Genomic DNA, 16,895 nt, shown 5'->3' on the forward strand with positions numbered 1-16,895 from the left:
CCCTCCGGATTTTGGTTGCATTGGGTTTGGTTGTGCAAAAACTTCTCAGTTTAATGTACTCAAAGTTATCCATTTTGCATTTCATAATGCATTCTATCTCTCCTTTAGTAAAGAATTCTTCCCTTCTCCATAGATCTGATAAATACACTATTCCTTGCTTCTCCAGTTTATTCATGGTATCAATCTTTATACCTAAATCATGTACCCATTTGGACTTTATTCTTGTGTACGGTGTCAGGTATGGGTCTATGCCTAATTTCCGCCACACTGTTATCCAGTTTTCCCAGCAATTTTTGTCAAACAATGAGTTCTTATCCCAGAAGCTGGGGTCCTTGGGTTTATCAAACAGAAGGTTGCTATATTCCTTGCCTACTGCATCTTCAGTGCCAAGTCTATTCCACTTGTCTACCTCTCTGTTTCTTAGCCAATACCAAGTGGTTTTGATAATTGCTGCTTTATAGTACAGTTTAAGGTCTGGTAGCGCTAGGCCACCTTCCCAAGCATTTCTTTTCATTAGTCCCTTTGATATTCTGGACCTTTTGTTTTTCCAAATGAATTTTGATATTATTTTATCCAGCTCTAGAAAGTAATTGTCTGATAGTTTAATTGGTATGGCACTAAATAAGTATATTAATTTGGGTAGAATTGTCATTTTTATTATATTAGCACGGCCTACCCATGAGCAACTAATGTTTTTCCACTTACTTAAATCTGACTTTATTTGTGCAAAAAGTGTCTTGTAATTGTGTTCATATAGTCCCTGGGTTTGTTTTGGCAGGTAGACTCCTAAGTATTTTATACTGTCTACCCTAACTTTAAATGGGATTTCTCTTTCTATCTCTTGCTGTTGAACTTTGTTGCTAATATATAGGAATGCAGAGGATTTGTGTGGGTTTATTTTGTACCCTGCAACTTTGCCAAAGTTGTTTATTAATTCAAGTAATTTTTTACTTGAATCTCTGGGATTCTCTAGGTAAATCATCATATCATCTGCAAAGAGTGATAACTTAGTTTCTTCTTTGGCTGTTCTAATTCCTTGAATATCTTTATCTTGTCTAATTGCTACAGCTAACATTTCTAGTACCATATTGAATAATAGTGGTGATAATGGACAACCTTGTTTCACCCCTGATCTTATTGGGAATGCATCTAGCTTGTCCCCATTGCATATAATGCTTGCTGAAGGTTTTAGATAGATACTGCTTATTATTTTATGGAAAGTTCCCTTTATTCCTACGTTCTCCAATGTTTTTAGTAGGAATGGATGTTGTATTTTGTCAAAAGCTTTTTCTGCATCTATTGAGATAATCATGTGGTTTTTGTTAGCTTTGTTGTTGATGTGATCGATAATGCTAATAGTTTTCCTAATATTGAACCAGCCCTGTAGTCCTGGTATGAATCCTACCTGATCATAATGTATTAATCTCGTGATAAGATGCTGTATTCGTTTTGCTAAAATCTTATTTAAAATTTTTGCATCTATATTCATTAGGGAAATTGGTCTATAATTTTCTTTCTCTGTTTTGTCTCTTCCTGGTTTGGGTATCAAAACCATATTTGTATCATAGAAAGAATTTGGGAGGACTCCTTCTTCCCCAATTTTCAAGAATAGTGTATGTAGTATTGGAATTAACTGTTCTTTAAATGTTTGATAGAATTCACTTGTGAATCCATCTGGCGCTGGAGATTTTTTCCTAGGGAGTTCATTGATGGCTTGTTCAATTTCTTTTTCTGAGATGGGGTTGTTTAAGTATTCAACTTCCTCTTCTGTTAATCTGGGCAATTTGTATTTTTTAAAATATTCATCCATCTCGTTTAGATTGTCGAATTTGTGGGCATAAAGTTGGGCAAAGTAGTTTCTAATTATTGTTTTAATTTCCTCCTCATTGGAGGTGAGTTCACCCCTTTCATTTTTAATGTTAGTAATTTGGTTTTCTTCTTTCTTTTTTTTGATCAGATTAACCAAAGGTTTATCAATTTTATTAGTTTTTTCATAAAACCAACTATTGGTTTTATTTATTAATTCAATAGTTTTCTTTATTTCAATTTTATTAATCTCTCCTTTGGTTTTCAGTATTTCTAATTTGGTATTTACTTGGGGATTTTCAATTTGTTCTTTTTCTAGCTTTTTCAACTGCAAGCCTAAGTCATTGATCTCCTCTTTCTCTATTTTATTTATGTAAGCATTCAGAGATATAAAACTTCCCCTAATAACTGCTTTTGCAGTGTCCCATAAGTTTTGGTACGTTGTCTCACTATTGTCATTCTCTTGAATGAAGTTGTTGATTGTTTCTATGATTTCTTCTTTAACCCAATCCTTCTTTAGAATTAGATTATTTAGTTTCCAATTGATTTTTGGTTTCTCTTTCCATGGCCTTTTATTACATGTAATTTTTAATGCATTGTGATCTGAAAAGGATGCATTGATTATCTCTACCTTTCTGCACTGGATTGTGAGATTTTTATGTCCTAGTACATGGTCAATTTTTGTAAATGTTCCATGTACCGCTGAGAAAAAGGTATATTCCTTTCTATTCCCATTTAATTTTCTCCAAAGATCTATCATAGCTACCTTATCCAGAGTTTTATTTACCTCCTTAACCTCTTTCTTGTTTATTTTGAGGTTGGATTTATCGAGTTCAGAGAGGGGGAGGTTGAGGTCCCCCACTAGTATAGTTTTGCTATCAATTTCTTCCTTCAACTCCCCCAACCTCTCCTCTAAGAATCTGGATGCTATACCACTTGGAGCATACATGTTTAGTAATGATATTGCTTCATTGTCTATGGTGCCTTTTAGCAGGATATAGTTTCCATCCTTATCCCTTTTGATTAGATCTATTTCTGCTTTCGCTTTGTCTGAGATTAGGATTGCTACTCCTGCCTTTCTTACATGAGCTGAAGCACAATATATTCTGCTCCATCCTTTGACCTTTATCCTATGTGTATCCCCCCGTTTCAAATGTGTTTCCACCTCATTTTCTATATGAAGAAACTGATGCCAAAAAAAGTTTAGCAGACTGCTGGAGGTCACGTGATAGCATAGTGTTGAATAGGAATTTGGGCCAGGAATCCTGGGTTTGAGTCAGGCCTGACATTTCTGGTGACATGACCACAGGCCAAGTAATTTAACCTTTCTGAGACTCAGTTTCCTCTCACAACCTGCCAGTTGTACAGAAACTGTTTTTCCTTCACAAATGAAAACTGGTACTCGAGAATAAAGTGGATGTTGATGCCTTTTTTTAAGTTATATAACTATAATCAGAATCCTTCTAATTCTTGTCTTATAACTCACATTTTTTAATATTCACTGTATCTGCCATTAGCCCACAAGCCAATGTTGCAAACAAAGAAAGTTGAAAGGGGACAAGCTCACTTTGTCATCTGCTTCCTAACTAAGGGGTAATTTTTTTTAAAGAGTCCAAAGAGCCTAGGATAGTTACCAGTGAGAATTATGTAAAATCTAGTAGTATATGTCCTATGTAGCAAATATTTAGATGCTTAACTTTGGCGCATTTGGATGCACCGGAAATCCCTTCAAGCCTCATAACAAAACTTCCTGATAATGAACACATATGATTTCCCATTGAATATTTGAATTTGAATTCTCCTTTTAACTTGAGAAACCATCTGTCTGTTTGCTGGACATATGCCATATGTGATATGAAGTGGATAGATCACATTATAAATAGTTAAACAGGTAAGAACCATTTTCTTTTTTTAGCAATATTTTAGAAATGTATACACATGTATCTCTGTACCTGAATTGTATTCATATCCATCAGAACAAGTGTTCATTTTAATGCTGTTTGGCATGTATGAGAAAAGATAGGAAAGGAAGAGTAATGATAACAGTTCAACTGAAAATGTACCATATATCCTTCCAGGACAGATTCAGAAATATATGAAGATGCAGTAGAACTTCAGCAGTTCTTTATTAAAATCCGTGATGAGCTCTGCAAGAATGGAGAGATCCTTCTCTCACCAGCACTCAGTTATACAACAAAGCATCTCCATAATGATGTGGAGAAAGAGAAAAAGGAAAAGTTACCAAAAGAAATAGAGGAAGATAAACTAAAACGGGAAGAAGAAAAGAGAGGTGAGTTTCTTTTCATTTTTTTTATGACCAAGAAATATGGTACTTATTTTATAGTTAAATCCCTCTACATCAAAGCATCTTGAATTTGTAAATGAAGAATCATAATTTATGTCTCCTACAGCAGAAGTCATTCAGAGGACCTCTGTGTCCTCATCATCACTGTGAGATTTTTTTCACAGTGAGAACTTAAAAGGCTAAGAAATCTAGGTACAGCATAGCAGACAAAGGTACCTTTTCTCTCTATAGGAAAGAAGACGATAAGTTCACAAGAGAAGTTAGAACTTCAAAATATTTTGGACTGACAAGCAATTAAGAATCAGAATAGGGCTAGGAAGCATTTACACACTCTTCCTTCTTTGTAAGATTTCTTCCAAAATATTTCATATTCATATACCACCTTGTATTTCTACCAAGACACATACTTGAATTTGAGTTGCTTTTCTAATTTTTTAAAAATGAAACAGAAGCTTGCTCATGTGCAGATTAGAAAAAATTCATTTAACTGAATATTTATTATTAAGAATTCTGTTATAACTATATCAACCAGAGCTTGCTACCATCTTCTGGGATTTGTAACAATTTAAGAACTAAGGAGTGTTGTTGTTCAGACTTATTATCATTACAGACAGATTTGTGCTGTAGTCAACTTACAGTATTTTTTCTTTATTAGAATCACGAGTTATCATAAATAATTGGAATGTACAAATTTCCTTTTAGCCATTATTTCAGTCTTTCCACCAGAGTAATTTTGACTTGGGCAAAGAGCAAAACTAATTTGCTTGAAGTTAATTCCTTCTCTTGCTCCAGCAGAGCCTTTGATGGAGTTTGAATGTGAAGTCTCAAGAGGAGAAGCTTGGGGCCTGAACAGTGGGGTTGACTGTGTCTGTCCAAAAGCTTTGGCTGCCACTCTTTAGGGAGCTGAGGGAGTACAGTGTTTGATCATGAGACTTAGGATCAGGGAGATCTGTCCTGCCTCAGACATTTACTAGTTGCGCGATCCTGAATAAGTCTCTCAGCCTCTGTCTTCACCTTATTAAGATAATTTCCTCATCTTTAAAGTGGGGGTAATAATAGCACCTTCCTCACAAAGTTATTGTGAAGATCAAACGAGTCAACATTTTAGTGTTTTTCAAACCTAAAGCACTATATAAAGGCTATTTTTATCAAAATTATTATTGTTATCATTACTATTATTTAGGGGAAAGGAATTTCATTGCTGTGGGTCTTCTTTCCATTGTCATGGATCATACTTTTACAACCCTGTAGAATGTCTTAAAGAGTTGCTTTGGCCAAATAATTCATCCCTCTCCAGCCAACCTGGTGACACACCTCTGTGATCTTAAACTAATTCCCAGATGACACACAGTTCAATATTCAGCACATTTTCAGTTTGGTGTAGGGTCCTTCAGAACTTGTGTTCCACTAAAGTCATTTTTGCCAGTCCAAGGCCTCTTCCAAAACACAATGAAGCATCAGGGAAAGACTTTAGCAAAGGTGGTCTACAGCTAATTTTGGAAAAATTTGATTTGTCATTCATTAATTAAATTACCTTTGTGACTGCCTTCTAGCAAGTTCTCACACAGAGTACTTATAACCAGGCCATCATGTCATAGTTTAAGAACTAGAAAGAGCTTTGAGATCATCTAGTTTTACCCCTTCATTTTATAGGACTCTGAGCTCTAGAGCGGCCAAAACAACATAGCCTAGATTTGAACCCTGATTCCAAATGCAGTGCTTCTTTTGCTACACTTCACTTCCTGCTGAGTTGTATAGTTTAAATTAAGTTGTATGGTTTGAATTAAATCTAGTATAATTAAATTAAGGTGTCTAGTTTAAATTAAGCAAGCATATTTTTCATCCAAAAATTATTTAATGCTACCAAAAAGACATCCTTAAAATTATTCTGAATGCTTGCATTATCATTGCTTACAGAAAAATTTTAAGAATTTGAAGATAAAATGTCCGAAAATAGTTGATCTTTATTAATTAGGCAGTTCTTCACTCCTGCGTTGTCTTTAAATTGGAACTGAATCATCTTTTGAGTAGCTTACATAACATTATGTAGAAAAGACATCTTTGTTTTCACTCTGGCCTTCTCAATTATTTTTTGGCCAAGTGTGAGAATCTTTTGTTAGTAAATTCCAGCATATCCAGAAGGAACACAAGATGGTTTTTCACAGGATTCACCAACGGTGACTGTTGTGGAGTTGGAATAGATAGGTTGTCTGATGGGATGGTGAGCTCTTTTTTAGAAACCAAATATTTGGAAGTATTGCGGTTTCTTGTGTACCTTAAAATAAGTTAATGTTTAATTTAGATATCAATGAACTTGGTTTAAAAGAAGTGTGGTGGATTTTTCATTTGTTTTTGTTTTATGAAAAGGCTATATATATATATATATATACTACAATACTTGTTTACTTTGAGCATTTTAATTTCAAATTTAAAAACACTGATTAAATATCTACTATGTTTCAGATAGAAGCTGTACTGACATTAAATGAAAATATAAAATTTAGTCAAGACCCTTGCTCATAAGAAATTCAGCAGATGCATAGATAACTATAATGCAAAATAATGCATGTCAGTCAACAAGCATTTATTAACAGCACATTTTGTCCCATGTGCCATGCTAAGTGCTGCACAAAGAAAAGCAGAGAAAGGTCTCTTCCCTCAGGCATTCTGTAGTCTAATGAGGAGACAATATGCAGGCAACTATGTATGAACAAGCTATCTACAGGATAAATTGGAAATTACCAACAGAGAGAAAAAACTACAATTAAGGGGGATCGGGAAACGTCTTCTGTAGAAGTTGTCGTTTTAGTTGAGACTTGAAGGAAGCCAGGAAAGTCAGAAGGTAGAAATGAGGAGGGAGAGAATTCCAAGAATGGAGGACAGCTAGGAGAAAGAGATCAATGTAGCAGTTGAGTGGAGGATGGGCTGGTTTGAGGCAGGAAGATCCAACCAAAAGGTTATTGTGATGGGAAATAAGGACCTGCACCAGTAAGGTGCCAGTGTCAGAGGAGAAAAAGCAGAGTGTACAAGAGATCAAGAGATGCTACAAAGGTCAGATCAGCATGCCTTGACAACAGATTGGATTAGATCTGGGAAGGAATGGGAATGAAAGAGATTAAGGCGTTGAGGATGACACTTAGATTGGTGTCCTGGATGATTGGGAGCATGGTGGTACCCTCAACAGTAGTAGGGAAGTTTGGAAGAGAGGAGGGTTTGGTTGGGGGGGGGGGGAGAGAATGAGTTCATTTTGGAGTTTGAGATCCCCGAGGCAATTGGAGATGCAAGTTTAGAGGTTTGATGAGAGGTCAGGGCTGAGAATTATCATCATAGTGATAATAATTGAATCCATGAGAGTTGATGAGATCATCCAGTGAAATAGTATAGGAGAGGAGAAGAGCCCTGGAGTACACTCACCATTAGCGGGCTTGGCATAGATGAGGATCCAGCAAAGGACATTGAGAAGAAGTAGTCAGGCAGGTAGGAGGAAAACCAGGATAGAGTAGTATCACAAAAACCTAGAGAAAAGAAAGGATCTTGGAGAAGACAGTAATCAACAATGTAAAAGGTTAAGAGGATGAGGACTGAAAAAAGTCCTTTAGAAGAGGTCAGAAAGGACAAAGATTGGGCGAAAAAAAAGGGCTTTAGATTTGTCAATTTAGAAGTAATAGTAACTTATGTTTTGGGGAGTCAGAAGCAAGCTATAGAGTTAAGAAGATAGTGAGAGGAAAGAAAATGGAAGCAACTTTTGCAGAAGCCTTCTCCAGAAACTTTGCTATGAAAGGGAAGGGGCACATAGGACAATTGGGGAGACATGGGTATGTTTTTAGGCAAATGAGGAAGCAAACAGTTGACGGGGGAGACAAGATAAGAGAGAGTAGGATGAGAAAGGTGACATCTGCTGGAGAAGATGATAAAATGGGATCATGTGAACACATAGAGGGGTTTGCCTTGGCAAGATGGGTAAAGGAAGAGAAAGCTATAGAAGCATCTGAGTGATGTGAGATGAGAAGAAGGGGAGAAGCTCTCCATGAATGGCCCCCCTTTCTTCAGTGAAATATGGGTGAGTTGAGGTCCATAGCGGAGAGGTGAGAAGAAGTGGAGGCTGTGTGAAGTTAGAGGAATGGGATAGAGTGACTCAGGGAGGTGTAAAGGGTAGCCTTGGAGTGGAGATCATGGAGCATCAAGTTGTAGCAGACCCAGGTCGCACAGTCTTGTCATTTTCTCCTTGAAAAATGTTTTTAAGGTCAAAAAGAAAAGAACTAAATAGGGAAATCAAGAGACTTCTTACCGGCCTTTGAGGGCTTTTAAGAGAGCGACTACAGGAACGTGCATAAAGACAGTGCTAAAAGGCAGTAAATCTCAGATCAATCTGTAGGACAGTTTTGGAATCATGAATGAAAAAACATTGATTGAGCCCAGGGGTTCCCAACTTTTTTTTTTGTCCCTCTGCACTTTGAGAAATAAGAGATTAATTTTTCATAAAGAAGACTTCAGTACGTACCTTTTTTTTAGTTTCTTCATTTTGTTAGATGTTTATCAGAACAGTCAAATAAATTAATTTGAGACCCTTAATTTTGTTTCTTGCCAACTAACAGTTTCAGTCTCAGTCTAGTTATTGAAAGAGCCACATATAATATTGAGCTGCCTGTCTGACAATGAGACAGGAAATTCAGATTCACAAAGATAAGTAGTTATAAATGGAATTGTGAGCGTGTGTAGTAAGAATGGAACATGCTTCTTCAAGGCTATGCCAAAAATTTTGTGAATTTATTGATTGGAAATCACTTTAGAGTTTCAGGTTATTGCAGAAATCAGTTAGCTGATCTTCTACTGGGTCACTGTCACTGATTTTGTTTTCCGCTAGCTTAATATTAAAAGACCTTTATATCCCAAACTCGTCCATTTGGTTTGATCAGTAGGAATTAGTCCATCAGCAGTCTCTTTCAGATTTTGCAGATGTACTGTAGTGTTCCCTCACTTTTCTGTTTATACCCTGCTTCATAATTCAATTTTTTCCACTAACCCTACTACTTTTGGAATATTTCAGTAAGATAATATAATTATTTGCTAAATACTCCCCATATTTCTTTGACAAGCTTCTCATAACCCCCTGGAAATAGTCATACACTGGGCTGGGAAACCCTGTATGAAGTGTTTACTGTGTGCAGAGCATTGTGCTAAGCTGTGGGGATACAAATACAAAAGCAAAAACAGTCTCCTTCAAGCAACTTCCATTCTAATAGGAGGATGTAGTCATTTTCAAAGTACAGGAAAAATTGGTTCCTAATATAAACATATAACAGCACTTCCCCTACTATCATCCCTCCTTTCTCACTAGTATTCAGACTTTCCATATCTTCTGGCTGCATTCTGTGCTGCAAAAAATCTCTGCAGTAATATAAAATAAGTCCATATAAATCATCAACATTTCTGTACAAGACCGACAAAACCCAGAAGGAAGAGATAGAAAGAGAAATTCCATTTAAAATAACTTCAGATGATATAAAATACCCGGGAATCTATCTTCCAACACACACACTGGAACTAAAGTAACACAGTTCAAAAGCACTTTTCACACAAATAAATATATCTAAACAATTGGAGAAATAGTAATTGCTCATAGGTAGACCAAACAACTGTGTGTTCGGTTCCAGGCTACCACAATAAAATGAGTCACATAAATTTTTTAGTTTCCCACTCCATATAAAAGTTATGTTTACACTGTACTATAATCTTTTTTTAGTATGCAGTAGGTATTATGTCCTTTACAAAAACATAACTAAAAAGATTTATTGCTAAAAATGCTAACCATCATCTGAGCCTGGAGCAAGTTATAATCTTTTTGTTGGTGGAAGGTCTTGCCTCAATGTCGATGGCTGCTGACTGATCAGGGTGGTGGTTGCTGAAGGCTGGGGTGGCTGTGACATGTTCTTAAAATAAGACGATAATGATTGTCTATCAGTTGATCTCAAAGACAGGATGTGGAGAAAGAACTAATGGATTATAGGTCTCCCAACACAGTGGGTCAAAAAACTTGAATACCATAATGCAAGAAATGTTACAAAAACTGCCTAGAACATCTGAACACAAAATTGAAAGTAAATTTTTAAATAACTTAGATTAAATAATTTAATTAATAATTAATTAAAAATAAATCAAAATAATGAAATTAAATAATTAAAAGAGTCCATACATTACATCCAGAAAAAAAAGCAAGACTACAAACTTCAAGACCCATAGTGGTTAAATTTAATCATTTCAGTGAGAAAAAAAAAACAGATTGTGCAAGCAACTAGGAAAAGAACCTTTCAAATACAAAAGAAAGGAGTTGTGAATAGCACAAGACTGTTCTGAACCCACCAGAATACTCAGAAGGGAATGAAATAATGTGCTGAGTGACCTACCCTACAAATCTGAGCATAACCTTTAATGAATGAAAGATATTCAATAGTAAAGAGAAATATGAAACATTTTAGGAGGAAAACCATACCTGAAAAGATTATATACTTCTTCTACACCCCAGACAACCGAAATTAAAAAGGAGCCAACTGATGTGAAGGGTTGCATTAAATCATTCCAAAAATAAATAAATGAACCTGAGAGTTGTAGACATGCTGACAAAGCAAAAACAAACATTAAAAAGAGAAAAAAGGGAAAGACAAGGAAACTACATTATGCTGAAAGGAACCATCAACACACCAGTATCAGTACTCAATTTACATAGTCCAAATGTCTTAGCATCCAAATTCATAAAGGAAATGTTAATAGCTCCAAGAATTCTTAGATAGGAACGTTATAGTGACCAGAGACTTCAGGATCCTCGGTTTTAAATGAGTCTAACAGAAAGATACAAAGGAGAATAAAGACCTGAGCAAAGCTAAAAGACTTCAATGACAGCTTTTATCGGGCCCCAAAAGAACATGCACGCTTTTCACTATTATGTGGAACTTTTAGCAAAATTAATCATCTGTTATGGCAAGTGATTACAAACAAATGTCACAGATAGAAATAGTAAATACGTCCTTTGCAGACCATAACACAACAAATAAAGTCATTGGTTCAGGGACCACAAACAAAGATAGATCCAAAATTAAATCTCAGATAATCATAGAAACAGTAATTGTGTGAAAGGACATGATTGTGAAGAAACAGTAGACCAGGATTTCTGGAATGCAGCTAAGTCTTCAGGAGGAAGATCACATCCCTTCAGCATGCATTAACAAAATAGGAAAAAGAAAATTAATGAAGCTAATACGTACTTAAAAAGTTGGAAAACCAACAAATAAAAAAACCTGAGAGAAGCACAAAAGAAGAAATATTAAAAATTAGAGGAGAGATAGATAAACTGGAAACAAAAAATGTAGACATCAGATTAAAAGCTGGTTCTTTGAAAAGAGTAATAAAACTGATAAACCTTTAGCTAATCTGATTAAAAACAAGAGAGCAGAAAATCAAATAAAATAACAAATTAGCAAGGTGAAGTCAAAACAAAACCTCTGAAAAAATTAAACAGAATACTTGGAACCTATTATAGTCAATCATATACTAAGAAAACTGAAAACAAAGGAGGCGGAGCCAAGATGATGGCATAGAAGGAGAGACCTGTTAGAGCTCTCCCCCCAAACCCCTCAAAAAGTCCGTTAAAAATTAGTGTAAATAAATTCTAGAACAGCGGAAGCCACGAAATGACAGACTCAAGCAAATTTCCAGCCCAAGACAATCTGGAAGGTTGACAGGAAGGTTTCTATTGCACTAGCAGAGCACAATTTGGCCTGGGCTGTGCTAGCGCAGATGGAGCTGGAGCAGGCCTTAGGGGACTAAGTCACTCATGGCTGCTGTGGTTTCCAGACTTCTCAACTCACAAATGCCAAAGACAGCTTTGAAGGTCAGTGGGGAAGGGTCTCTCACCTGACTGAGAGAGGAGCATAGTCTGACCCCAGGTCCAATCTCAGGGCTGTGGCAGCCATGCCTTCCACTTAACAAAAAACTCAAAAGTCAAGTAATTGGCTGGGGAAATGAGCAAACGGGGAAAAGAAACAGACTATAGATCCTTGGTGAAAAGGTATTTTCTTACATCATTGGTGACAGGGAAGATTATTAAAATATACAACCAGAAGAAAACAACAAAGTCAAAACTCCTGCATCCAAAGCCTCCAAGAAAAATATAGAAGAGCTCAAAAAGGATTTTGAAAATCAGGTAAGAGAAGTAGAGGAAAAATTGGAAAGAGAAATGAGAGCAACACAAGAAAATCGTGAAAAACGAGTTAACACCTTGCTAAAGGAGACCCAAAAATACTGGGGAAAATAACAACTTTAACATTAGACCAAACCAAATGGCAAAAGAGGGCCAAAAAGCCAATAAGGCGAATTCCTTAAAGAGCAGAATGGACCAAATGGAAAAAGAGGTCCAAAAGCTCACTTAAAAAAATAATTCCTTAAAAATTAGAATGGAGCAAATGGAAGCTAATAACTTTATAAGAAATCAAAAACTTATAAAACAGAACCAAAAAACTAAAAAAATAGAAGACAATGTGAAATATCTCACTGGAAAAACAGCTGCCCTAGAAAATGGATCCAGGAGAGAAAAGTTAAAAATTATTGGACTACCTGAAAGCCATGATCAAAAAAAGAGCCTAGACAGTATCTTTCAAGAAACTATTAAGGAAAATTGCCCTGATATTCTAGAACCAGGGAGTAAAATAGAAATGGAAAGAATCCACCAGTCACCTGAAAGAGATCCCAAAAGGAAAACTCCTAAGAATATTGTAGCCAAATTTCAGAGGTCCCAGGTCAAGGAGAAAATATTAAAAGCAGTCAAAAACAAACATTTAGGGTAAATAACACAAGATTTAGCAGCTTCTACGCTAAGGGATTAGAGGACTTGGAATATGATATTCCAGAGGTCAAAGGAGATAGGAGTAAAACCAAGAATCACCTACCCAGCAAAACTGAGTATAATACTTCAGGGGGAAAAATGGAATTTCAGTGAAATAGAGGACTTCCAAGCATTATTTTTGACGAGACCAGAGCTGAATAGAAAATTTGACTTTCAAATACAAGAAGAATGAAAAGGTAAACAGGAAAGGGTAACCATAAGGGACTTACTAAAGTTGAACTGTTTACATTCCTACATGGAAAGATGGTATTTGTAACTCATGAAACCTTTCTCAGTATTAGGATAGTTGTGTGTGTGTGTGTGTGTGTGTGTGTGTGTGTGTGTGTGTGTGCATGTATGTATATATATTATATAGGGGGGCACAGGGTGAATTGAATATGAAGGGATGATATCTAAAAAGTAAGATTAAGTGTTGAAAGGAATGTACCAGGAGAAAGAGAAAGGGAGAGGTAGAATGTAGTAAGTCATCTCACATAAAGGAGGCAAGAAAGAGCTTTTACAATAGAGGGGAAGAAAGGGAAAGTGAGAGGGAATAAATGAGCCTTCCTTTAATCAGATTTGGCTTCAAGAGGGAATGATCTACCCACTTAATTGGGTATGGAAGTTTATCTTACCCTACAGGAAAGCAGGGGGAAAGGGGATAAGAGAGGGGGAATCATAGAAGGGATGGCAGATTGGGTGAAGGGGTAATCAGAAGCAAACACTTTGGTAGTGGGACAGGTCAAAGGAGACTATAAAATAAATGGGGGGCAGGACAGGATAGAGGGAATTACAGTCTTTCACAATATGACTATTATGGAAGTGTTTTGTGTGACTATACATGTATAACCTTTATCGAATTGCTTGCCTTCTCAATGAGGGTGGGTGAGAGAGGGGGGAAAGGGAGAGAATGTGAAACTCAGAGCTTTAAAAATGAATGTTAAAAATTGTTTTGCATGCAAATAGGAAATAAGATGTATAGGCAGTGTGGTATAGAAATCTGTCTTGCCCTAAAGGGGGATGGGAGGGCAGATTGGAGTAAAGGGTAATCAGAATACACACTGTCCTGGAGTTGGGTGGGGAGAGGAGATGGGGAAAAAATTTGAAATTCAAAATTTTGTGGAAGTGAATGTTGTAAACTGAAAATAAATTTTAAAAAAAGGAAAAAGTATGTATAGAAAGTTTATATATGTGTGTATATATATACATCTATATGTGTATATACTTTATAGATTTTCAGTTTCATGTGCAGTCATCTTTTTTTCATTATACTGCATTATGGAAATGCTTTTATTCCATAAATTAAAAATATTTTTAAAAGAAAACACAAACGATGTAGAGGAATATCTTTAAAAATATAATATACCTTAACTATCAGACAACCTTATAGAGATCTTAAATAACCCAGTCTCAGAAAAAGAAATAGAAAATCAGCTGTAAAGTTAAAAAAAAAAATAAGAACTCCTAGTCTTAATGATTCACAGGAAAATTCTTTCAGTGTTTTAAAACACCCATACTAACCCATACTTCACAAATTATTCTCAAAAACTGAGATTGCGCCCTGCTAGAATTGTTTTATGAGACACATATAGTATAAATACCTAAACCAGGGAAGGATAAAATACAGAAGGAAAACCATAAGCTAACATCATTAATGAATATTGATTCAAAACTGTCTCAAACAAAGTACTGGTGATGTATCCAAAAAATTATTCTTTTTTTTTTTTAAAGAAATCTTCCATTATTACCAAGTTGGTTGATATGCAGACATGGTTCAGTATTAGAAAAACAATCAATATAATCACATCAAAACACTAAACTACATGATTTTTCTCAATACATGAAAAAAGAACCTTCAACAAAGTATAATACCTATTTATGCAAAAAAAAAGCAAAGCAAAACTACAAAATACAAGCATAGAGGGACATTTTTAATATCAGAAAAAAAGATCGCTCTGAAACCAAAAGCAAACACTATACGCAGTGTAGATACAGTAGAACCGTCTCCAGTAAATACAAAAGTAAAACCCTTGCTATTCTCAACTCTCTCTCTAATGATCTTTTCTCCCTCCTTTGTGAAATAAGAAGCTGAAAAGAGCGAGGACTCCTCCGGAGGAGGTGGCCTCTCTGTCTTACATCGAACATACAGCCAGGACTGTAGCTTCAAGAACAGTATGTACCACGTTGGGGATTATGTCTATGTGGAGCCAGCAGAAGCCAACCTCCAGCCACACATAGTGTGCATTGAGAGACTGTGGGAAGATTCTGCTGGTGAGTACCAAGGTCTGACAAGGGCTTTCACCAGGAGGGACATAGATGATTTAAGTACATAAAAGTCTTTGCACAATCCACCACTAAATGGTAATCAAGTACCCATTTTTTGTAAAACCCTGGACCTGTGCAGGTTTAAAAAAAAAAAAAAAGACATGATTCCTGCTACCCATGAGTTTACAGTCAAGTTGAAATAATATTCATATGAAAGGAATACTTTAAAAAGCAATCTATTTACAGGAAAATATTGAATAAACTATGTTACCTCACCATTTAGGTCTAACCAAAAAGCTTCGTTTCAGAAAAGAATGTTTACAGATGGTTTTGAAGATAAGAGAGGAACACGAATTGGCAGACAGGAGGAAAAGAACTATTGTGGGTGGGAGTGAGGGAATGTAAAGAGAGTCCATATGTTTTAAGAAACAGAGACGGAGGACATGGGATTAACCTACTCACATTTTGAGTTGCTTCTTCGTTTGAGACCTGTCTTAGGACAACCAAACTGCTTTTTCTTCGCTTACCTGTTTGCAGAAATTTGGTAGAAGACTAGCTTAACTCTTTTGAGCAGGCAATGACAATGAAATTAAGGACTGTACAAGCTCTCATTACCGGATTTGGGTCCTAAAAAGATTAATAGCTTAATTTGCTTTTTCCTAACATTGTCTTTAATGTGGTATCTTTTTCCCTTTTATTTATTTTAGGCGAAAAATGGTTGTGTGGCTGTTGGTTTTATCGGCCAAATGAAACATTCCATCTTGCTACACGAAAATTTTTGGAAAAAGAAGTTTTTAAAAGTGACTATTACAACAAAGTACCTGTTAGCAAAATCCTAGGCAAATGTGTAGTCATGTTTGTTAAGGTGAGATACTACCCCCAGATTCAGCACCTGTTTTATAATGAAACACAAAACACACCACATACACACACATATACCCAGGAACCTTGAAACTCTGGAAGGCAGGAACTGTGCATTTAATCTAATTGAAATTAGTCTGTGTGACTATATATAAAAATTTAAGGAAAGAATTAACCATTTTATGTGGAGTGAACGTTAATTTTTTTCACATAAAAAGTAATTGCTAGCTGTAAAATGTTTAATCAGACTGGTGTGTTTTCTTGGTTGAAGGGAGATTAAATAAAAACTGAAATTAACTATTAGGGATCTGTCCGTATTTAGATTCTCATTTTGCTGTATCCCAGTGCTAGGGAAAAAAGAAAATAGAAGAGACAGTAAGAGCAGACATAGGATGTAAAGTTTGAAGGGACTTTAGAGATGTAGTCTGACTGCTTGTTTTACATCAAGACATTAAGACCTAGAGGCAGTGTGGAGCAGTGGAGAGCGCGCCACTTCAGTGGCCTCAGTCATGACTTTGAGAGCCAGCAGGGTCCTACAATCGAGGGATCTGAGTCAGAATCCCTCTTTAATTCCAAGTAATTATAGACAAATCGTTAATCTTCAGAACTTTGGTTTCCTCCTAATTCAAAGATTGTAGTAATTAGACTCCTTTCCTCATGGAGGAGTTGTGAGAAAAGTGCTTTGCAGACTTTGAGTAGATGCAGATGTGAGTTACTTGTCACTGTTACTAGGGCCTTCTCTCCCTAACAACTTTGCATTTAACCACCTCATATTTATTTTGT

General features: G+C 35.9%; 1 protein-coding gene across 44 annotated transcripts in view; it reads left to right on the top strand.

Moving 5' to 3' along the window:
• PBRM1 (polybromo 1) overlaps window positions 1-16,895 on the top strand; it is a 123,532-nt gene that overhangs the window by 72,075 nt on the left and 34,562 nt on the right. For 34 of the 44 annotated variants that reach the window (XM_072649976.1, XM_072649982.1, XM_072649968.1 and 31 more), the window contains 3 exons: window positions 3,885-4,096; window positions 15,072-15,257; window positions 15,959-16,116. In XM_072649976.1, coding sequence (XP_072506077.1) covers window positions 3,885-4,096; window positions 15,072-15,257; window positions 15,959-16,116 — 556 coding nt within the window. The remainder of the gene's footprint in view (window positions 1-3,884; window positions 4,097-15,071; window positions 15,258-15,958; window positions 16,117-16,895) is intronic. The other 10 variants (XM_072649990.1, XM_072649951.1, XM_072649962.1 and 7 more) reach the window with 1 other exon arrangement.

The sequence above is a fragment of the Notamacropus eugenii genome, chromosome 1 (assembly GCF_028372415.1).
Source record: "Notamacropus eugenii isolate mMacEug1 chromosome 1, mMacEug1.pri_v2, whole genome shotgun sequence".
Taxonomy (NCBI): domain Eukaryota; kingdom Metazoa; phylum Chordata; class Mammalia; order Diprotodontia; family Macropodidae; genus Notamacropus; species Notamacropus eugenii.